This window comes from Phialemonium atrogriseum, assembly GCF_030411735.1.
Source record: "Phialemonium atrogriseum strain 8032-3 unplaced genomic scaffold QBC33scaffold_3, whole genome shotgun sequence".
Taxonomy (NCBI): Eukaryota; Fungi; Ascomycota; class Sordariomycetes; order Cephalothecales; family Cephalothecaceae; genus Phialemonium; species Phialemonium atrogriseum.
In genome coordinates, this window is record NW_026848140.1 from 671,644 (window position 1) to 693,868 (window position 22,225).

The 22,225-nt window shown below is 55.7% G+C and overlaps 5 protein-coding genes across 5 annotated transcripts in view; 2 read left to right on the forward strand and 3 right to left on the reverse strand.

The window, feature by feature from the left end:
- Window positions 1–3,562: 3,562 nt before the first annotated feature.
- QBC33DRAFT_597578 (uncharacterized protein) lies at window positions 3,563–6,986 on the reverse strand (the record flags this gene model as incomplete). The annotated part of the gene is made up of 5 exons (XM_060431933.1): window positions 3,563–4,961; window positions 5,030–5,145; window positions 5,207–6,725; window positions 6,796–6,850; window positions 6,911–6,986. 5 exons carry the CDS (start codon window positions 6,984–6,986, stop codon window positions 3,842–3,844), a joined length of 2,886 nt encoding a protein of 961 aa, XP_060287187.1. The 3' UTR covers window positions 3,563–3,841.
- Window positions 6,987–15,044: 8,058 nt separating this feature from the next.
- On the reverse strand, window positions 15,045–16,700 carry QBC33DRAFT_224923 (uncharacterized protein). Its single transcript, XM_060422798.1, has 2 exons — window positions 15,571–16,700; window positions 15,045–15,326 (listed from the first exon to the last, which is right to left on the reverse strand). Exons 1-2 carry the CDS (start codon window positions 16,233–16,235, stop codon window positions 15,170–15,172), a joined length of 822 nt encoding a protein of 273 aa, XP_060287188.1. The 5' UTR covers window positions 16,236–16,700; the 3' UTR covers window positions 15,045–15,169.
- A 1,044-nt stretch (window positions 16,701–17,744) lies between these two features.
- On the forward strand, window positions 17,745–19,670 carry QBC33DRAFT_224915 (integral membrane protein DUF92-domain-containing protein). The gene is made up of 2 exons (XM_060422797.1): window positions 17,745–18,226; window positions 18,298–19,670. Exons 1-2 carry the CDS (start codon window positions 18,041–18,043, stop codon window positions 19,300–19,302), a joined length of 1,191 nt encoding a protein of 396 aa, XP_060287189.1. The 5' UTR covers window positions 17,745–18,040; the 3' UTR covers window positions 19,303–19,670.
- A 318-nt stretch (window positions 19,671–19,988) lies between these two features.
- Window positions 19,989–20,962, reverse strand: QBC33DRAFT_526384 (RNA binding protein snu13). The gene is made up of 3 exons (XM_060426893.1): window positions 20,532–20,962; window positions 20,453–20,467; window positions 19,989–20,394 (listed from the first exon to the last, which is right to left on the reverse strand). The coding sequence occupies exons 1-3, from the start codon at window positions 20,761–20,763 to the stop codon at window positions 20,255–20,257; spliced, it is 387 nt and encodes a 128-aa protein (XP_060287190.1). The 5' UTR covers window positions 20,764–20,962; the 3' UTR covers window positions 19,989–20,254.
- A 521-nt stretch (window positions 20,963–21,483) lies between these two features.
- The window catches only part of QBC33DRAFT_225180 (V-ATPase proteolipid subunit C-like domain-containing protein), a 1,092-nt gene continuing 350 nt past the window's right edge, over window positions 21,484–22,225 (forward strand). Inside the window, exons 1-2 of the mRNA XM_060422799.1 lie at window positions 21,484–21,722; window positions 21,857–22,120. Of these exons, the coding sequence (XP_060287191.1) occupies window positions 21,608–21,722; window positions 21,857–22,120 (379 nt within the window). The 5' untranslated portion in view covers window positions 21,484–21,607. The remainder of the gene's footprint in view (window positions 21,723–21,856; window positions 22,121–22,225) is intronic.

Genomic DNA, 22,225 nt, shown 5'->3' on the forward strand with positions numbered 1-22,225 from the left:
AAGTTTCGATCGCGGCTGTACACCGTGAAGAGGGACTTCATGTGTGTCATTTCTGAGAATTTCCTACGAGTCCAGTTCCTAAGCTCTATCCCGACTATTTTGGTGCCTATCCAATCTACAGTACTGGTCGCGATAGCTCCAATACCCTATAACGCTATTATTTAGCCTATAACATCTCGTTTGGCACCCAATCGCCCAAATCTTTGCATATTTTCCGGCCCTGCCGTGTGGGCCCCCTCTGCACTGCACAAGGGCAAAGATACCCGCCCCTCCCTGCGATCCAGGGGAGTGGTCATGCGGTGCCTGGTGAGGTCTGTCTGCATCACTCCCGACTTTCCGGTCTGCACCCGGGCACAACATGCACAGGCAGACAAACGAGAGAACGGAAACAAGGACTCGGGCACGGGGAGATCCAATTCCCCGTGTCGCGATATTGTCATGCACTTGCAGTACATAAGCGATATGAGGGGCCAAGTGGCTCCTTTGATTGGGTTCTAGGGGGGCGGGGTGCTCAGATGGTCAAGGCTTTGGCAAGCCGTTCTATGGGATCGTTCCATTGCGCGAAAGACAGCCGGCGTCACTAACGTCGTTGATCGTTGCACTTTCAGTGTTTCAACCACGTGCTCCTGCCGCGCGCTCCGGCGCCATGTGTTGCCCATGAGCCACATGGGATCTACCTACTTGCTACTACTCTTCCACGTATTCTCCGTGGAATCAAATATAGCTTTGCCATGAAGAAGCTGGTGCGTTTCCAGTGTGCCAGTTCTTTTCCGCGTTCCTCGTTCTGCATGCCACTTTGGATCTTGGCGTATCTGATCCGAAAAATCTGCGTGCTTGCTGGTTACTGGCTTCCTTCTGCATAGGTACTATGGCATGTACGGCCACCTCGACGCATCCTCTGTTTTGGGGTTGCCAATAAGCGAAACTTAATTTGTTCTCGCAATCAAGCTCGCGGCACGGACGCTGTCGGGAGCTGTCATTAATCCCTCGCCCGGTACCCATTACCCCTTCAATAACAGACCCAGGCACGTCATCTGCGAAAATGCGGAGTCTATCTAGCCCTCACCATTTTTAGCTGAAGTCGACAGACAGTCAAATAAGTGGCGAACCTGAGACAATGATTACGTTATGGCCGTCTAATATATCTGGATAATGTGTCCCCACGGCATTGAGATTAAGTCACACCTCCTCCACTACCCCCCTGCAACCCGCCTGCGCATATGGATCGTGCGAGGGGTCGAACCTGGTTTGGGGAGCCGGAAGAGTGCGACCTTAGGCTGTTGCAACCCGAGCTGGGTGCCGCGCATCCCTCCCTCCCAACCAGCCCACCCCTGCAACCGTTGTCAGGGCGAACCAACGAAAAAAAATGCGGCTGCGGCGTCCAACGCCAAGACCCCAGAGCTTATTCTGAGCGCACACTACCACCCGCCTCCCAGTAAAAGCTTTATACACCCGCACTTGTAGATACCTACAGGGAACAAGCTTGCACACTTTATCTCTTCAGGCGGGTTTTACCGGGTAAGGGGGTTCTGCAAGAGATAAGTCGCTTCGGACCATCCACCTCAGCCCTCCAGAACGGGGTGTATGGCGCGACTCTGCTGCGGAGAGTAATATCTCACTCACCTCGCCATGAGCCATTCACATCGCATCCTGACCGACAATTGGGTCCATGTGAGCTTCTCCGGGTGTTTACGTGCCAAGGTGAAGAGGAGCAGACCCTAATCCTAGCTAGATGTGCAAAAGTGCCCTCTATTTTTAGCCCGCTAGCTCCCACCAAGTTCGTAGTTCGTACCCATCAGCCGCCCGAGGGGCGACAATGTAGTACCACCACCACAACCAATGAAGTCGGAAAATTCTCCGATGGAGATAGACGGGGTGGCCAACTCGCTGTGAAAACCCACCACCCATCATCATGGGATGCCCCTTGCGGCTGATACCCCCCGAGACGCCAGGCATCGGAGGCGTTCAAGCCACCAATTTTTTTTCTTTTCACGCCCCCCCCCCCCCCCCCCCCCCCCCTTTCACCCAAACATCAGGGACCAGAGACGTAGCGTAGCGTCCACGTCGTAGGGCTGAAGAGACAATGCCCACAAGGTAATGCCCGAAAACGGGGACTGTCCTTGCTGCGAGTTGTCGCACCCAACTCGCCCGCCTGACACAGCCACCACCAAGCGAACATGCATGTGTACGGCTCCCAGGTCCGGGAACTGGGTCTGATCTAGACCTAGGTAGGTAGGGTCAAAAGAAGGGAGGGAAAGCGAAAGGGAAAAGAATGAAGAAAAAAGACCCGATGCCCTTAATCTATCACCCTCGCGGGGTACGCGCTAGGTCCAGGGGGAGAAGGGGAGGGGGGAGGGGGTTGCGCGCTCGACCAGCCAGTCGGAACGAGCAATGCCGGAGTGTTTTGAACAGGGATCAATGTGACGGATTGTGTCCCGTTCTTACGTCCCGAGCGAGCGCGAGCATTGGTCCAACAAATTCCCATATTTTCTTGCTTTTTCACTTTCATTTGGGATGTAGGTCGTGGAGATGCATAGATAGGATGGGATGGGATGGGATGGGATGGGGTTTCCCGGCCGCCAGAGCCATGCCATGCCATGTCATGCACTAGGCGGGCTCCCCGCCAGAGGTTTGGGGGTTTCTTTTACGGCCGTGAAAGGCTTTGGGAATCTCTGTGTGTGGAGAAAAAATGGGTTGCGTGACGAGTATATTGGCCCTTTCGATATTCATTTTATATTTTCCCCCGCCAAGATCGTTCGTTCAACCTCATTGTTGGAGCTATTTTTGGCCCGCACGGTAGACTTGCCGAAAGCCAGCAGTGTGTCTCGTTTTTTTTTTTATTCTTGGTGCGGAGAAGGATTCGTCATTCGGCGGGCCGGGCTGACATGGCCGCTTTTGCTTTTTTCGATCTCTGGGAAAGCCCATGAAGGCGGTCAACAGTCGTCAGGGTTTGTGCGGGGTGAAGTTTATCAGTTGAAGCCATCCACTCAACTCGGGACATTGCAGTTCAGGGTAGAAAAGCGACCTTGTCAAGTATCAAAACAGGCCTTCTTCGGTTTACCGCTGTCTATCTGGCTGTAGAGGGCAGACAACGCGCATGGGAGTTATCCCCTGCCCCAGCGATCCTCGTAAAGTCCACCAAAAAATTCCCGTCGGGAAACGTACACAGCATAACAACACGGGTGTAATGATTACTCGAGTAGAAGCAGCCGGATTAGAAAGCCATATTTCCTCCCTCTTGTCACAAGGAAAGGAGGAAAAGGGGGAAATCCCAGACCAAGCCAACTCCCTGTCCAACTATCCAAAGGACAGTATCCCAATGTACCCAGTCCAACGCCGAGACGCCCAGTTCCCAGATTGAAATAATAATAATAACAAAGAAACATGTGCATTCTGGCCGAGGTTTCCAAGCAAAGCTATCGTGTCGCTCTCCGAATTTCTTCCCGTGAAGTAGACACTCCCCACCGTAAGCGCCATGGCGCCAGAGACAGGCAATTGTGCAGCCTGAGCCACCAAATCCCAAACACAGAGACAGAGAGAATCGGAAAGGGGAAAAGATGTAGAAATATCGATTGCGTGGGAGGAAGGAAAAGACCAAGAACAGTAAGAATAAAGAGAGGGTATTAGAAGCTGCGAGCAACGTTCTTGTAAACCTCCCCATTTCTGACGCGGAACAATCTCCAGCGCAGCGGGACAAGAGGGGGCGAGGGTTTGCGTGTATGTGTATGTATGTATGCATGCTGGGAAGGGGCAGAACTTTCAGGAGCACGTCTTGTTCATCCACCAAGCAAAGCAACGCTTATCACCTCTCCGTTTTCATTATCTTCTTCTCTTTCGACCATCACGCGGCACCGCTGCTGAGACCGTGCTCGATGCTCCAGTTGTTCCCCAGCGTGGTCAGCTTCCTGCGGATGCCGTCGACGATGCGCGACCGCACGGCCTCGTCGAGGGCCCTGATGCCGTAGTCGAGCACCTCGGCCGGCTTGTCGAGCCTCATGGTCGTCCGGTCGGGCCGCGTCAGCACCGCCACCCCGTCTCTATTCCACACAAACGCCGCCACGGCCGGGTCCTCGGGCGTCGCCTGGTCGACCGCGACCGTGTTGTTGGCCGGGCCGCCGGCGCCGTTGCCGCTGACGCTGACGCTGCCGACGGCGACGCCCTTCTCCGCCTGGAAGTTGGGGTCCATGTGCGACATGCTGTCTGCCCAGAGGGTGAGGGTTGCGCGGTACACGGCGGCGGCCCACCAGTTGGGGCGTCGGTCGGCGGGCATGAGGCGCAGCAGCTTGAAGACCTGACCGCAGTGCAGGATGGCCTCCTCGCGCTGGAAAAAGCAGCGCTTGTGGCGCACCGCCAGCTCCCAGAAGGAGCCGTCCCGGCGGGCGAGACGCTCGATCTCGGGGAAGCTGGTCACGGCGTTGAGTGACACGAGGTGATACAGCACCAGGTTGCAGCACGTCACGGGGCAGTCTGGGGTGGCTTTTTGGTGGCTTATCGTCAGCTCGTACCACTTCTGTAGCAGGCCATGCACTTCCTCCAGCCTAGTAAGGGTCGCAGACTTGGTCACTATCCCCGCAGGAGCGCGTCGCTGGGGAGGCTTTTCGTCTGGGAAGCACGATACCAACTGGCGGAGGTGGAAGATCATTGACTGCAGTGGGTGCAAAAGTAGCCGCAACTGTTGCGGTGACAGGACGTTTGGCCGCCTAGAGGGATTGTCCTGGATGAAGTCCTGGAAGAGGTCTTCTAGTGACGGCGTCACGAGCTCGCTCAGCAGCTGGGGGCTGACGTTTGGTGTGAAGCCATACGTGGACTGGATGGCTGAAAACCACTGGTCCGAGTCTGAGGCCATCCAAAAGAGCTCATGGCCCGGGAGTGGGCACTGTAGTTCGGTAATAGATAATAGTGGTGCTGTGTCGTAGAAGAGGCTGAGCTCCTGGTCAAGCATCACCCAGTTGTACACGAGCCTGCATACAAGTCAGTATAGCAGACCGGCGAGAGCGTCAAAGAGAGGGCCGGGTGCCCCATAGCCTACCTGTTCTGGGCTTCTCGTTGCAGCCAGGCGCGCCAGTGGAGTTCTATGCTCGCCGGGTTGTCCACATTGGGTATTATCGGTAGCTGCGCCTCCATCATTCCAGCATTCTTCAACATCTAAACCCTCTAGTTAGAAATCTCCGGACTACATTATGCGTGGTCCACTTGGGTCACTTACTGTCAAGTACATGCCGCGCTGGCCCATAGCGATATCCATGAGCCACTTATCGCCGCTCCATGCGCCCAGAACGGTGAAGAGGAGTGCGCACCGCAGGGCGACAGGGTCTGCTGAGAGTTCGACGTCCTTCTCGATGATGTCGAAGAGCGAGATGCGGCAGGTCTCGGTCAGCCCTGCGGCTAGGTACCGAGCCTCGTCCATAGGGATCGCAGCAGCGCCTTGCGCAATCATAAGAAGGACCAGGAGGGTCGACGCTTGGTTGTTTTGGAGCATCTCATTAGGGTCAACGCAGCCGGCAGCCACCAGCGGGTAGTAGACTGAAAGGCTCCGGACGTAGCTGCGGAGAAAATACTCGACAATCTTAGGAGGAGGCAGGACAATGAAATTGAAATCTCCAGGGCTGGCATAGCCTGCCTTGGGGCCTCCATTGAAGCTACCACGGTGAATTTCGAGAGCCTTGTGCAGGAAGCTCTGGGTGATGGCCAGCATTTTGTCTCGTGTTGACGATGTAAGTGGCACGACAGAGGCCAGGTCCGAGGCATCCCAGTCAACCTGCTCGAGATATTTCTCAAGCGAGCTCCACGTGCCCTCCTGCTTCGAATTGCGCTCTAGGCATTCGAGATGCACTATGGCTGTTCGCGGGCAGGCACCCGAGTAGATGGGCGGATTACATCGCGCCAGCGGCCAAGCCGCCTCGGCAGCTATGACGACCTGGAAATCGCTCGGCACGCCTGGAATACAGGCGTCAATTCCCTTCAAGTGGTTGTCGAAATCACCCACCGACATGATACTAGTACCGCGGGTGTGCACTGAACCCCTCGATGAGCTCGAGGCCATGGGCTCGGAGCTTGCCGGCGTGTCGCTCAGGTCGGCGAAAGTGGGCATCGCCATGTCTGCCCGTGTCGTGAGTGGCAGGGATCCCGAGTACATGTCGAGATCGAGGCTGTACTCGGGCAAGTAGAACATTTCTTGGTATCCTCCATCGGCGGCAACGAAGTTGTTTCCGACCGGCATGAAGTCATCCAAACCGCCATCTACTCTCGAATGCGGTGAGGGGAACTCCTCTGGTCCAATGTGCGGGTGGGCAAGCGGGTTCTTTTTGGATGAGCCCTCGTGGAGGCGCGGGTCCATAACAGTGAGCCCGTCCATGCCTGACGGCGTGCCGACGGACGGGTCCTGCTTGAGCCCGCTCTGTTCGACTTCCATAAGTGACGGGTTTACCGTCTGGGACTGTGAGGCTTGCTGAGAGCCCTGTCCCATCTGGTTGCCGAAGACAACACTCGCCTGTGCGGCCCTCACGGCGGCCTTGGACGACCGTCGAGCGAAGCGGGCAGCGCAGGGGATGTTCTTATCCGCACATCGCGAGCAGGGCACTCTCTTGTCACATCCCGTCTTTGCGTTGGCGCAATTCTGGCAAGCAATAGGTGTCCGGCCAGCAACCGTAGGCACACCGCCAGGGTGAGGCTCCATGGGGTCTCTGGCCTCGTGGTATGTCGAATGGTGTCTTTGGAGAAGGTCCCTGTTTGGCGTAATGGTCAGTTGGGTGCAATCGTTTGGGGCGCAGAATCCCCAATCGGTTAAGTACTTGCCTTCGCGCAAAGGAGAGTTGGCAGGACATGCACCGGTGCGGCTTGACGTTGGTGTCTGCAAGTAATGGCGTCAGTCAAAAGTGATTAGGAGAGACGAGGTCGGAGACGGTCTCACGGCTTGGGATATGTCTCTCCAGATGCTCCTTGCGGCTGAACCCTTTGCCGCAGTACGTACAGTAGATGTGAGCCATCACGACGGCGACTTTAGTACGCTGGATGAGTTGTGTCCGGGTGTAGACGTCCACATGAGGCAGCGGGCCGGGACTTGTAAATATGAGATCACCCGGGTAGGAAGCAGCAATCGTCAACTTTGGCTGGCTCGGATGGGGAAGGTACGATGTAAGCGGCTACGAGCGTCGAGCCCAAGCAGACGGGTACGCTAGGGCTGTTTGTCGTTGGGGAGACGAGGAAATGGAACGAGAAGGCACAGGTGTAAGACGGATTGCAACGGAGGGGAAGAAGACGACGTGGTTTGAGAACCAAGAACTGGGAACTGAGGACTGAGAACGAGAACAATTAAGCATCTGCAGGAGACATGGAGCTCGCACCCATGAAAGATTCTTCCGATGCGAGGGTTAGACTGTGCTAGACAGCCGGGGATTTCAATATCGGGAATATTGACGAGCCAAAGCTACCCATTCAAGGCTTCACTGCTCATGGCCGAGGCAGTGCTTCCGTAACTGGACTCAGCACAGTGACATGCTTGACTGCCATGGGTCTATGGCATGGGTGGTGGGTCGTAAAGGAAGGTAGCTTAGAGGTAGGTACATGAGTTGGGCTGTAGAGTACGTACTTCCTGAGACAGTGGAGCAAGGGGAGAGTCGCCCGACCAGGTTGTTGAGCCGCCACGAGGAGGGAGGTGCCAGGGGCATAGTTGGAAGTACCTCGATCTCCATAGAGGTGGGCGCATACCAATGCCTCGAGAACAAGCCCGGGCGGGAATATGGCAGCCCACAACACAGCACACATCGAGCACGGCCACACCTAGAAATAGTCCCTGCACATCGAGATTGGGCAGGAAGCCCAGAACTACCGGGACGAGCAGCACGGAACGTTGCAAACATGGAACCCAAGCTGGGTCCTCGCCCAAGGAGGAGTGACCTACCTACCTACCTGGCTGTATGTTGACGAGAGGAGGTACTTGTGCAGCCACGACACTTGCGGATGGCGACGGAACAAGGGTGCCTGCCCAGAAGACGAGGCACGAAAGTACTATACCTACCTACACGGTAACTTAACCGCTTGTGAAGGGCCCCAGGGATCTTCGAGCCGAGGCCCACACACAACCGCTGTCGACGTACGATTGTCGATCCCCAGGCCCGCGACAGGTTCGCGGCTGCGGGCCCTAGCGTGAAAGGTAAAAAAAGGTAGGTAAACATGACCCAGCTTGCCCTCCAAATGACGTGCCGCCGGGATAAGAGCATTAGATTGCGGGACGACATCCTTGGTAGTTTCAGAGTATGGGAAGGTGGGAAATCAAAACGAGCATGTCGAATTAATCCAAATCAGGCAATCTTCAAAGGGCAATGAAGGGAAGTTGAGTGGGCTGCAGGAGCCGCTCCCTGGACCAAGATATGGAAACGGGTCGTCGTTGTCGTCTCGTCTTAGCTGCGCCTGGGGCTACTTGTCTTGGTCCGTGGGCCTGCCGAGGTGGGTCTGCCGCCTTGTGGGGGCAACTTGGGGGCAAGGGAACCCACCGGCTCGTGGGTGACATGGGTGGTACGTACTCTGAGATCCCGGTACTACGATATAATGGTGTTGTACGGTGGGAGAACGATGTAATTAGCAATGATTTTCCACATGGCGGGGTTCCCAGAGGTCCTACCCGCATGACTGATGCGAGCTTTGATAAGGAAGTGTGAGCAGGAGGTTCGATAGGGATCAATTTGCGAGCTCCTCGACAGTCGAGCGATGCCGTATGGAACTTGAATTAAGCGTATGCAAGGCTCGGTGTTGTCACAGACAAATATCGTCGATCAACCAGATCATCGGCATTCCTACGGTCACGCCACCCCCAGCCCGTGCCTAGTGTCCACACTCTGCACGCCCCCCCCCCCCCCCTCTTGTTCCCCCCAATGCCCCCCATGCATATAGCCGTTCATCCAGGGAAGAAGTGAAAGTGTCTGGTTATCCCGCGACGAATATAGTGCCTAGTTAGGAAATTGCCTGTATTACCAAGAGCGGGAAGCTAGAGGCGTGCCTGGTCTGGCTTCCGCGGCACAGACAGCCGTGTGGCCTAGCACCAGCCGAAAAGGAGCATCGACGCTAGCAGACTTGGTCTATCCAGGTACGCTGGAAAGGGAAAAGGGACGGGGATTTAGTTAATTGCCCATTATGATCCCCGCTTCGGGCCCAGCACGAGAGATAGCGACTCGTTTCGTCAGCGCTGAATAACCAAGAAGAGCCAATATAAAATAAGAACGACGACAAATTACGCTTGGGACTAAAAATAAAGCTTGTCCCGACCAATTCACGGCCGCTAATCTAAGGCCCCAGCTGCCAGGTGGACGGTCATGGAACCCATAGTTTACTATGTATGCCTTTACTCTACCTATAGACATAGATTGTGCGACTGTGTACCCCTGGGGGCTTCGATGGTGACAACGTCTGTACCACGGACGTTTGAGCCGAACGAATGAGCGTCGGCTCTCAGCCTGAGATGTTTCCGTTTGCGGCTAGAATCTGCCGACGGCCGCTGTACACTTGCACCGCCAGCGTTGTACTCTTCACCGGTGGCTTGCTCGGCCGAAACACCCAAGGGCTGAGGACTCGAGGTACCCTCACTCACTCATTCTGCCAGCGGTGTAAGTGCTCCGTAGGACACTTGTGGTTTCGGCATTCTTCAGGGCTGTATGCAACAGGCAAGCGGGCTGATTTTTAATCTCTTCGTCACTCGTCCCCATTTTCTAGAGTTCCGACGGCGTACCTCTGTGGCGGTCGTACCGGGTTCTCTCGTTCGGAGGCGGGGCATCTCGCGACCGCTTCCTTATCGCCCAGTGATCCACTTGGAATCGTAAAGCAGTCAAGTCATCGTTTGTTCAGGCACTGCGCATCACCGTATGAGACAGTGTCCTTTTGCAAATGTAATCCTGAGACCCACAGAACATTGTGCTGATGTAGCTTTCTTCAACTGGCCTGACCTAGTACTCTAGAACCCGGTCGATCTGATCTGGGGATTACCAAGCTCACGTAATTGCCCGTCAGCGGATTGCTCGGTAGCAGAAGAGAGTGGTGTTTGCGGCAAATAGAATTCGTTCTCTTCGTCGCCAATTGACTGTCCTGCAGTGAATTATTGGCAGCCCTGGGCACACAGCACACAGCATACAACACACAGCACACAGAGCACATCACACGGAGCACATCGCACAGCACACAGCACATAGCTCGAACATGTCGCGTCGCGCCGCAGCTACACCAGTAGCACTCGAGCAGAACAGCAGGAGCAGACTCAACGGGATCGACCATGCAGCACGAGAAATATCGGAAAGCGATATGCAAACCATAACGATCAACGTGGTGAAAAAGCAAAACTGTTGGGCTCAACCAGCACCTTTTTAGGTCTCTTCACCCGGCACTCGGCTCGTGCTTGTAAAAAGACGGTGAGAATGTCAAAGACTCTCGTCATCTGCATGCCTGCCCGCCTGCCCACTCACATCTTGCTGCTGTGGCGACGGCCAAACTGTGCTTGACAATGTTGCACGGTGGAACAGGACGCCGGTCGAAAGAAGTAGTTCTCCAAGTTTGAATGTACTACATTCCATTCCTACTCCCACGTGATGCATAGGTGGCTCTTGCCCCTATTTGTCTCACTGATCCATGATGGTATGCAGTGGAACTCACTCACTTCCCGAGATATCCAAGGTTGTCATCATATCAGGCTTCTAGAACATCTGTTGAAGGCGAATCAGCGAGTTGTAAGGGTTCCGTCAACCGTCAACCGTCAACCACCAAGCCCTGGGTCAGCCACAGAATCATCGTGCCCCTAACCCCTGAAAATGACAGGTCAAGGCATACCCTGCTCGTGTCTGTCTCTCAGCAATTGTTCAGCAACCACGTGTCACCCATGAACATCAGGTACCTCCGGGTAGAAGAGGCTTGCACCAGCTAATCCAACATAAAAAGAAGCAACCTAGTCGGCAAGAACCAGTGGTTCCGATTCCGACAATCACTTTATGCTTCGAGAGCTCACATCATCCCCCGACCGGGAATTCACGATCAGCACCGTGCGTGCCTCCTCCTACCTCCAAGTCCGATTCTTCCTCGAAAATGGCCCCATCTCCGGTGATATGAGATCGACAGTCGTACCGGTCCCCCAACATGGGCCTATCGCGGCCATGTAACAAAAGAAACTGGAAACATAACGGCCGGAACACCCTGAATCAGTGACTCAGATGTAATGCAGAGCCAACGGTCGGTGATTCACCGCGTCGCGCCGGTCCACGGCCGTGTGAGATGGGGGAGCACGGAATAATAGTTTGACGTGTCGCAGCCGATATATAGGACTTGCCAGCCCTCTACGAGTGACTGACCAAGAGTCACCGAGGTAATCTCGAGCCAAATTGCAGGTTCTTCGCAGTGGAACAAGCCACCTGATGCCCGTGCCCAAGTAAATAGGATTGCATAGCAGCTCACGCGGCTCATTTTTACATCACATGCCTGTATCCTTCCCTCATAGTCAGCGACTTGCTCACCTACCCCAAAGCTCATCCCATTTCCACTCGTTATCGCGCCAGTCAACGTCCTGCTACTGCTCCAGCGCATAGGTGCAGGGCCGTCAGTATCGCCGATGTAACGAATCCGAAGTGCCCGATCTGAGGATGAGGAGAGATCGAGGTGAGAAATGGATCACCTCACCCGCAGGACCGCATGTGCTAATAATAAATACTAGCATTTCCAAGAAGAAACGTTACTGATTAGCCCCCGACGGCCTGCATTGACTTCATCACGTGTATAAGGTTTTCTTTTTTTTGTCACACAAAAGGCGAGGTATGTGCAACAATCAGACCACTTGCACTGGAAGGCTGGATGGGTCTGTAAACTCAGATTACAACACCGTATGGCAACTCGATGAAATCACGGAGCGTCTGGCCGCGCCGGGGCCGGGCAGCTGTCATCTGACTCCCACCTTGACTCCCACCTTGTCTCGGCCAGTAAATATACTTTGGGAAAGCCATTGTCCTTCCCCTGCAGGATGGCAGCAAACTGCCTGCCATAAAATTCGTAAACCGACCGCGGCCCCATCTGCACGCTGCAAGAGAGCTAGCTGCCTGTGGAATGCTCGTGACGACGCAGCCATGGGCCGACCTCTCTCACCTCCCCGTTCCGGTCTGGTGTCGCCCAAGCGGCCCGGAGCCAAGCATGTCGGGTGTCAGAAAGCCCGAGTCGGACGCCGCCCCAACTCACGAGGCGCTGCTCGGGCTACGTGGCCATCTTCGATCCTTCCCCCGGGGAGGTACGCGGTTCGTGTTGTTGTCGTCAGCACCCCCTTAGGGGACGCCCCATTGTTGATAGTAACCCGGCTCTTGCAGCTGGGTATGCTCGATATGTGCCTGCGCTAGCGATCCTGTTGCAGTACCTGCGCTGGCTGTGTCAGTTGTGCTGAGCAACCCGAGGCTTGTTGATCTGGCGTTGTCAGCTTTACGAGGAAGTCTCGCTGGCAGCTCCCGAGGTTCACAATATCGCATTGCTTTTCTCCCGAGCCTGCGAGAGGAACTCGAGGCTGGCCAGCTCCCTCACGACGGCTTCCTCGGGGGCAGGAGTCGTCCTCTCTTTAAATGAACGATACTCTTGCTCACCCTGGCATCATGGGCATCAGCTCGGTCAGGAACGAAGTCCGGACTCTGCGACGGGGGGAAACCAGCGGGTTGCAAAACCCAAGCTGCAGGTGCCGAGGGCCAAGTGGCCGTCTTGCATGGACATCCCCCATTGTTCGGCCAGTTACTCGGCCGGGCATATTGTTGCTGCAATGCAGGTTCACCACTTTCCGAGAAGAGGGAGCAAGTGGCTGGCTGCCAGAACTGCCGAGGGAAACTGGGAACGACGGGTGTCGGGTTCAGTTCTGTCGCCGAGAAAAAGTATAATCAGAGTGTTGGCCATGGGCTGCGGGAGCTTTCCTCGCACCCGAGCTTGACCACCCTGCTCTCAGTATTCTGTCTGCTCTTTGTGTTACTCGATTGCTTTGCAGTTTTTCTCCCCCTTTCCCTCCTCCCCGTCATGTTCAGCAGCTCCCCCTCTCTCCACTCTCGTCGATTTAGCATCAGCGATTGAGACTTCCCACCGGTTTATCCAAGCTTTCTCGTGTGGGTGTGCCTCTCAATGCAGCTGGGAGCATGGGGTTCAAACGGACTTGTCTGTCGGACCCCCAAATGCAAACGCAATATAGTTGCTGCTGGACAGCAATTGCGGAACCCCCTCAACTCGTATCAACAAAGCCGTCTCGACACGCACTGACCTGGAGGACGGCCCGGAGAATTGACGGGGGTATTTCGATGTCCCTTTTCCGACCGCTGGGTGTGGCCCGCAATTCGGATGTTATGCAACTCTGTTTACCCGGGCCTTGTCGAGGTGCCGGGGTCGCGCGGCTGGTGGCCAGTACCTCCAGCGCGCTCAAGCTCGAGCTCGAGCTGTTGTGCCCATGCCCATTTTTCTCTCCCTCTCTCTCTCCCCTCTCTGCTCTGTCGACGAGCGGAAACACCCCGTGACACCTCGTCAAATCTCAAGGGAGCTCCTAATAAGCCAAAAATACCTCAGACAGTCCGCGAGCTATCATCGACGAGCCAAGGGTCTCAGACGTGAGCCATCTTCCTCTCTGATATATATAGTAGGTAGAACTGGTATCGTGGTATCTTGAATCTTGGTATTGACGCTTGGCGGGATCGCTGGCGGTATTGAGCCTTCGCCCTACGTGCCAACCTGGAAGCCAAGGGGGTCAGAACCGCTCTCTCGGTAAGGGTATGTTTAACTCGACGGCGCCATGCTGTCTTCAGAAACTGTTAAGACAGGACTTTTGCTTCGCCGCAGTCTCAAACCAGAATTTCCAGTGTCTCAAAGAACGACGGATCTGTCCGGAGCCCCACTCGGACTCGTCGGGCATCTGAATAGATTCAGCGCCCCAGAAAAAAAAAAGGGCGAGTCAAATCCAGGGGCGCGCCGGAGTGTTATAACGGCTCGGTGTTGCTTGGAGGATAGGTGATACCAGGCAGTTTCCCGTCTTGTTCGTTGCTCGGTGAGCGAAAGCAGGTCCGAGATGAGACAGACCAACCCGCTCTGGCACTTCTCTCTCTCTCTCTGTCTCGGGCCCTCACTCATATGCGGCTGATGTTGGATCTGGCTTTTTCTTTTTTTTCTTTCCTCCCTGCCTTGCGACTGTCTTAGCTCTCGGTGCCGCTGGTCGTTTGGCGAATTTGGTAATAAGGGCTTCGCTAGGGAAGGGAGATATGGCCGATCTTTGCCTGTCTCGCTCTGCCTCTCTCTCTCTCTGTCCCTCAATGTCTCTTGATTTCTGTCCTTTTGTTTCTCTTCTTCATGGTTCTATATTCCGCAATACCAGGATGTCCACTAGGTCTGCGTGTGTTGGAATCTCGGCCCCGAACTTTATTTTCAATTTCGTTTTTCTCGTCCTTCTCATTGTGCCCTGCCCAACGTAACTTCCCACCACCTTCCGGCCGTCGGAGGTTAGATTGTAGCCGCAATCCTATCCCCTCGGCACCGAAGCTTTTTAGAGGCTCTTCCCTCGCAATTTAGAGCCACAGCTCAGCCCAGCCAACAACCCTACTCACGTTGTGTCGGTGGTCGGTAGCTATTTTACACATTAAAGATCTACGTTCCCCCAATTCCCCCCACATGAGACCTCGGGTTCGGGGTAGATATCCATTGTCTTGGAGACAGCTCGACGGCGTTCGCCCCTGCCTCATTGGAATTTAATATCCGTTTCATTCGATAGAACATTCGCTGTCATCTATCTTTCCGCCCTACCTAGTAAGAGATCGGGGTATTTGTGGGGTTCAACGGCCGTTTCTGCTTCTTCTTCTCTTCGTATGGATGTAACAATGAAAAAATTGCCCTCGGTCGCTCGGTGACAAGAAGCTTGGTGCCCACTGGGTCTTGATCGCGGTTCCCATCCCATGCCCGTCCGGGCCCCCGCCCGTTCCCCGTCCAATCCCCAAGATTCACGCAATTCAGCTCGTGAACATCGTATAGGGGTTTCCGTTACCAGAATGAGGACGGACCTGGTTTTCTGGCATCTGGGGTTGGAGGATTATCCGGGACGCATGGTGGGGTGTCGGGCGGGGGGGCCGGGGAGTTGATGTCATGTAATGATGCTTCTTCTGACCGTCCATGCAAGCCACTTTGTCCGGGGCAGCTAATGGCTCAGTCACCAACGTAGCACACACCCCACGGAAAACATGAAACGGATGGACGAATAGACTTCAGTCAGGGAAGGCTGGACCTCTTTCGCCAAGTCACGCCGCTGACTTGGCGCAAGGCGTCCGCACTGCTGGGGCTGGTGATTCGACCGGGGGGAGAGGGGGGAAGTAAGGATCCTCAGTCGGCACCGAGGCGAGAGCTGAGACCGAAGTCGCCGAGCCGACCTCTTGGTTCCCCCCTTCCTGCCAGGGGTTGAGGGGGAAGAGAGTGGATATCAGGTGCATCTGGTTGGACGTCGTTCCATTTCAGGACATTGATGCACGTACGGTACATTTCAGGGATAGCATCACGACGAACATCTTCCATCATGTCACTTCCTCTCCCCCCTCCCCCCCCGAGATGGAGGACCTCTCACACGTTACGTAGCCGAGCCAGATATAGGGGCCGGATAACGGAGTTGGAACCAGGATATCGACGCGCATATTGCGTTGCATTCGGGGTATCCTCCAACAACAAAAGAGGTCATGATCTGCCGCCACGGTCGATATGCTGTTGGAGAGTCCCCAGATTTCTACTCCCCGAAAGGAAGTTGGGACGGGCGGCGGACTGGATCCCCGGATTCCTATATATCGGGCCTGTTCCACTGCCACACCTGATCGTCCTCTCCATTGGATCTCCGGAAAGTATAAGAACCCCCTGAGTAACACACCTCCGACTACACCTCGCCCTCTCTTGGGACCGCTCTCCGACCTGAGTAGCCAACCACGACGGCACCCGACGTGACATAGTGACGAAGCTAAGACCTTAATCGAGGGCGATGACGACGACGGAACCTTGCCGAAGTATTTAACCCAGGGCGACTCCTTCCTAACCTCGACGAGATTGATTGGCGTCTTCAACATCAAGGCAGTGCGGGGTTTGGAACGGGGACATATTGAGGTTGTCGGCGGCGCACGACTAGGCGAGGGCTGGATTGTCTGCTGAGGGAGGTCGGGATATCGACAAAGGAGATGAGACGAATGGGTTCGCCTTGCCTTGCCACCGACCGCATTCTTGGACAACGCCTGTGCCATGATGCTACTGCTGCCATGGTGACGCAGGATAAGGCTAGTGAGGTTCCCGTCGCGTCGAAGACGTACTCGAGGGCCTCACCAACGACGGGCTGGGCTTCGATCACAACAGGAGGGGGATGGCCGATGGCATGAGGGGGATAGCGAAAGAGGTTGGAAAGGAAGAGGAGGAAACCATGACGAGGATGTGGAACCGGACGATACTAGGACCACCGCCGCCGACATGGGAGGGGTCGACAAACAAAGGAAGATACAGACTGTACGCTGGTTTCCTCTGGCAAGAGGTTGCTAGGCAAGAGACATATGTTGGTGCACTGGCAGCAGCTCAAAGGTTGCAGGACATGGCAGCCACCTAGCGGAGTCAAGGATAGGCCGGCACTAGGGATGGCACAGGGGACAGCCAGGACGTAGCCCTGGAGTATGGTTACCAAGGGAAGGGCCGACGACCAAGCCGAAAATTGCGAAACCGAGTACGACAGACAGTTGGCGGGACCTGTCCATGGGATTGTTATCCCGAAGCTTCTGCAACCTCGAAATCGGACACTTGACCTGAGGATATGGCTCCCAACCCCCACAACATAGCAACGTCCTGCCGCCCGACACGGAAGAAGGGGAGATGAGGTGGTCAAGGTACGGTATGTCGAGCACAACTAAGCCCACGTGATGAATGACGGAACGAGGGGTCGTGGATGGCGGTCGCTCTCCTACTCATCAACCCCCAAGATTAGAGCCTTGGGGGCCTAGATCCTCACCGGCCAAGCATGGAGAGGAAGCCACACCCAGGGGCATTGAAACCATCTGATACAGACAGAGCTCGCGGATTCTAGCACAACGATCTCGACCCGAAACCGAAAAGAATTGGACGGATGACACGTACCGCGGCAAGGAGTGTCAAACAGAGGTCAAGTGCCAAACTTTGCAACTTGATCTGGACTAGGATTGCCAGGCCTTCAACATCAAAGGCAGCAGCGTTGACCACTCATTAGTGCAGACGTGGGTGCCGAGGCTACGGGCGGAGGCCGGCATTGCTTCTGTCCAGTCAAAATCCTGTGGGAGTTTCTTATGACGATACTGTAGAAGAAGACGGGCACACGCAGGTTGTTGACTAACCATCGCAGACAGGCCGGTCTTGGCCCGCTCTTCACCGAGGAGAGGTGAGCACCCGGGTAGTGGATGTAACGACTGTTTGCCGGTTGCTTGCATGACGATGGTTCTCGATTGAAGCATGATGTCTGCTCGTAGCCATTAGAATACCCGAACGTAGACAAGACCAGAAATAAGCCAAGGAAATAACTAGGTAGTCAAGTTCCAATGAGACGGACGAGTTTGTTTCCTCCTGTGTTTAGCGCACCTGAACTCGGGTAATCATGGCCATCCATAAAAAAATGCGACCAAATCATGTACTGCCCTGACATGCATCACATGTCTCTAAATACCTAGGTAGCTGGCAAGATGGTTCATCAAGGAGATAGAAAGAGCGATGAGGGGAGAAGGTGGTCGGAGCTGCATCATCTCCACCTTGAGTTCAATGAGTAAATCCACAATTAATTGCCTTAGGCTAAAAAGCTCACCTTGCAGCCAATCAGTTCTGGACAGCAAAAGGTGACCCGCTGATGTCACACCCCATTTTCTCAAGCTGACTGCCCGTGAACTCGAAAGCTAGAAGCTCGAAGATCAACGCGTGATCACATCCGACGCCCCACCTCGCGATAGTTCTTCGCCGCGGAGTGATGTTTAAGTGCTTACCCTCTTGATATCAGCGCCTCGAATATCCAGCGCGCCCGTGCCAGCGCAAGCAAGGCGCCATCATGAAGGCCATAATCGCTGTCCCCGCGACGCTGCTTCTCTGCTACCGGGCCTACTCGAAGAAGTCTCTAACGCCGGCGGGAATATTTGCAGCTTTCCTGACCGCCGTCGCCCATGCCGTCCATCCGTGGAACCTGCCGTTTGTTCTCCTGGTGGTGTTCTTCCTCGCCGGAACACGAGTGACGCATGTATGTCGCCTCAACCAACCATCTCTCTCTCCGCCCAACAGTGTCACTAACTTCGCTTCCTCCCCGAACAGATAAAGAAAGAGATCAAAGCCTCCCTCACCGTCGCCTCTCAAGGCACGTCCGGCGGAGAAGGCCCCCGCACACACGTCCAAGTCCTAGCCAACTCCCTCGTGGCCTCCGTCCTCTGCCTCCTCCACGCCTACCAGCTCCACCAGCGCAAGGAGGCCCTGATAACCTCCCTCTCCGCCGACGCCCCCGCAGGCCCGCCGCCTGGCAGCCTCTGCTTCTCGTGGGGCGGCGACCTGCTGGTGGTGGGCATCATAGCTAACTACGCCAGCGTGGCGGCCGACACGTTCAGCTCGGAGCTGGGCATCCTGTCGCGCTCGCAGCCGCGCCTCGTCACGAGCCCGACCCTGCGCCGCGTCCCGCCCGGCACCAACGGCGGCGTCACCGCGCTGGGCCTCGCCGCCGGCCTCGTCGGCAGCATGGTCGTCGTCGCCGCCGCCATGGTCTTCCTGCCCCTGTGCACCGACCAGACCGCCGGGAGGCTGGGCGGCGGCGCGGCCGCCTGGACCGCCGAGCAGCGCCGCATGCTGATGCTCGGGCTGGCCCTCTGGGGCGGCCTGGGCAGCCTGCTCGACAGCTTCCTGGGCGGCCTGTTCCAGCGAAGTGTGAAGGATGTGAGGAGCGGGAGGATCGTCGAGGGGGAAGGTGGCATACGTGTCCTTGTCTCGCCGACGTCAGACCCCGCCGGTTCGACACATTTCGAGGGTGGCGCAGATGCCAAGGCGAAGCTGCTGAGCGGGGAGGGCAGGGACGCCGTCGAGAAGGTCGACGCTGCTGTCGGCCATGAATCCGAGACTGAGGCTGATGCGTGCGCCAAGTACGACGCCCGGAATAAGCACCGCCGGTCAAGCTTTGGGGACGAGCGCCCGTCGAGGGTGGTCGAGAGTGGCTGGGATCTGCTGGATAATAATGACGTGAACTTCCTGATGGCGTTCACCATGAGCTTTGGCGCTATGGGCATTGCAGGCTGGTACTGGGGCATTCCCATGAACCAGATCTTTGAAGCATAGACGGGGGCGTTAATGTATACCCAACGGACGATGGATAGGGGCGTGTGTCGTCCTCGCCATGAACACGATCTCCACATCGACGTCCTGCTCTAATTGCGTGGCACTTTTCTTCATGGTTAATGGAATGGACAGTACTATAACATTGACCTGCAACTGGGGCCAGGAACGTGACTCTTATATCGGCAGTTGCAAATTATCACACTGCATAATCAACCTACTAAAGGTTGTTCCTCATCACATTAGAGCTCGCCCAGGAGCCTCTTGATCATAGAGGATGCCCATCCTTGCCACGAGCACTCTTGAATTGCAACGGTAGCTCTTACGCGTAGGCCTCGGCATCAGACAAACCACTCTCTCCCACTGCCTCTACAGAACCGAACCTCCCCTGGCAAGGGCGCTCACCTCTCAAATGAATACGAGCTCTCATCTAAGGAGGCTTCCTCAAGACGAGAGGCGATTCTGGTGAAGTGGGCAGAAGATCATTCCTCGATAATAGCTCTCCAGCTTCGACCACACAGGAAAATATGGTCTAACAAGAGGCTGTTGAGACCCAAACACATATGCTTGTGGGCGCGCCAGCTGCTAACGTTGAGACTGCAGAATGTCTTTCGTAGGCCGGGCAGTTGCGGCGGTGGGAATGTAGAAAGTCCGAGGTCCGGGGAAGACATGTCACTGAGACCCTACTGTTCAGCTTCGATGGCATTGACTAGGCAGAAGCAGCTCTGTCAAGGCGCTTCACGCGAAGACGCTTATATTTCCTGACAGCGCCCGGCCGGAAGCAGGTCCCGGCAGACAAAAAGATCCATACGCAATTCCCAAAAATCCATGACCGAGCTCTCCATAGTAATCTGGAAATGAATCATTCCGACCCAAAACAAACCCTTGAAGAGCCCCTCCCACAGTAATATTTTGCAGAACCAAACAACGCCACCCAAAAGGCCACCGCATTTCCTTACATGGCGATGCGCTCAACCTTGTCCCTCATGGCACGGATTTTGCCAGACAAGTCGGACCCTTCGTTCGAGGTGATACTCACCGAGATCACGGCTCTCGAGAGGCCGCAGGCACGGCCAAGCGCCAATTTGCTAGGGACTAGAGGGAGTTAGCAGGAGTCGGTCGAGCAGGCGGTCGTCGGGAGGAAGGAATATACCGTAGATATAAGGGACTGTAGACACACACGAGTCAGCCAAAGTCGGAAATCGTAGGATACCTGATCAGGGAGGATTTACCGTTCTTATCCTCAGCCAAAAGAGGCAGATGAAGAAGGATGGCCAGCGGCGTTGTGTCAGCCGCCAATATGACCAGCTCACTGGTACCTCGCGAGACCGACTTGGTCGTCTCGTTGGCGCCCTTTTTGATCTGGCGGTAATGGCTGCACTGCTGCACAAGGTCGAGCAGCTCCTGTCCGAGGGCGCCTTCTGCCTTGGGCCACGCGGCGGACTCGTTCTGGTTTCCAGACATTGCGAATGAGGTTGGATAGTGCGGTGATTATCGAAAGCTCGACGAGGGGCGGGTTTCCGAAGAATCTTGGGGCGGGTTATTCCAGAAAAATCAAACCAGAATGTTTGCTTCTAGATAGATCCAGGGTTCCTTGCGTTGGCTCGCCCTGGGTCGCAATCGCAATTCTGAAGCTTAAGAAAATATATCGTTGGTCTTCTTCAAAAAAGTTCCGTCAAAGTAAATCTCGACTACCTAACGAAGAGATAGCTAGGCGGTTAGGGGGGGCATAAAGGATCAATATTCTGCCGAATCCCGAATTAAGCTCTCAGGGAGAGTAGGCTTAAAATCGCCCCCAATCAAAAGCCGACAAACCTGGAAACACCTCGTTAAGCACGGCAACCTCAAAATCGCAGCTCCCATTACCGGCATCTCCCACCGCAATACTCGGAGCTCCTGTTAGCACTCATCGCACGATTAGCTACATCGGCTCGTCTTCGCAACCCTCTAACCTCTGCTTTTATCCATCCCCAAAGACCAGACACATATCCCAAGATGTCGGACAGTTGGTATGTAAACAGGATCAACCCCTCAAACACCTACAAGCTCTCTTGTCATCAGCAAAGCTCCTGTTATCACCCCGGGACATCGACCTGTCCATCTTCAACCTCCCCGCAAGCTTCCCCCACGTTTGATCCAAGCACAGCTAACCCGCCTTCAATCTAGCCCCGTGTACGCGGTCAGTCACCCTTCATCCCCGTCAACCCCTGTCTCCCACCCTCCACGACAGCCCCGAGAGGACGCGAGTGGTAGACCTTAAGAACACCGCGGCTAACTTATATATCTACCACAGCCCTTCTTCGGCGCCATGGGCTGCACGGCAGCCATCGTCTTCACCTGCCTGGGTGCCTCGTACGGGACGGCCAAGTCGGGTGTCGGTATCGCGGCAATGGGTGTTCTCCGACCGGATCTCATCGTTAAGAGTACGTGGTGACCCCCCTGGACAAGGCGGGCGGCGTGGACTGGCTCCCCTTGCGTCTCATTCTCGCACCACCCGCCGGAATACTGCTTTTTCGTGTCGAGGATAGCAAGCTGACCAGAGTGTTCCTCCCCACAGACATCGTCCCCGTCATTATGGCTGGTATCATCGGCATCTACGGCCTCGTCGTCTCGGTGCTCATCTCCGACGGCCTGAAGCAGCACGACTACGCCCTTTTCACCGGATTCATCCAGCTCGGCGCCGGCCTCTCCGTCGGCCTCGCCGGCATGGCTGCCGGCTTCGCGATCGGCATCGTCGGCGACGCAGGCGTCAGAGGAACCGCCCAACAACCGAGACTGTTCGTCGGCATGATCCTGATTCTCATTTTCGCCGAAGTCTTGGGTAGGTGGTTTTTCTTTTTCCTTTTTTGGTTTGGGGGGGGGGGCGGGGGGGGGGGGGGGGGGGGGGGGGGGGGGGGGGGGGGGGGGGGGGGGGGGGGGGGTTACG

What these genes read in the sequence shown, in the direction of transcription:
- QBC33DRAFT_526384 (XM_060426893.1), bottom strand. Translation starts at nt 20,763, where the DNA reads ATGTCTGGAAACCAGAACGAGTCCGCCGCGTGGCCCAAGGCAGAAGGC.
- QBC33DRAFT_224915 (XM_060422797.1), top strand. Translation starts at nt 18,041, where the DNA reads ATGAAGGCCATAATCGCTGTCCCCGCGACGCTGCTTCTCTGCTACCGG. An exon ending in CCGGAACACGAGTGACGCAT is followed by an intron (nt 18,227 to 18,297) that starts GTATGTCGCCTC and finishes CTCCCCGAACAG; the next exon opens with ATAAAGAAAGAGATCAAAGC.
- QBC33DRAFT_224923 (XM_060422798.1), bottom strand. Translation starts at nt 16,235, where the DNA reads ATGGCACAGGCGTTGTCCAAGAATGCGGTCGGTGGCAAGGCAAGGCGA. An exon ending in GGCTACGTAACGTGTGAGAG is followed by an intron (nt 15,327 to 15,570) that starts GTCCTCCATCTC and finishes GATCCTTACTTC; the next exon opens with CCCCCTCTCCCCCCGGTCGA.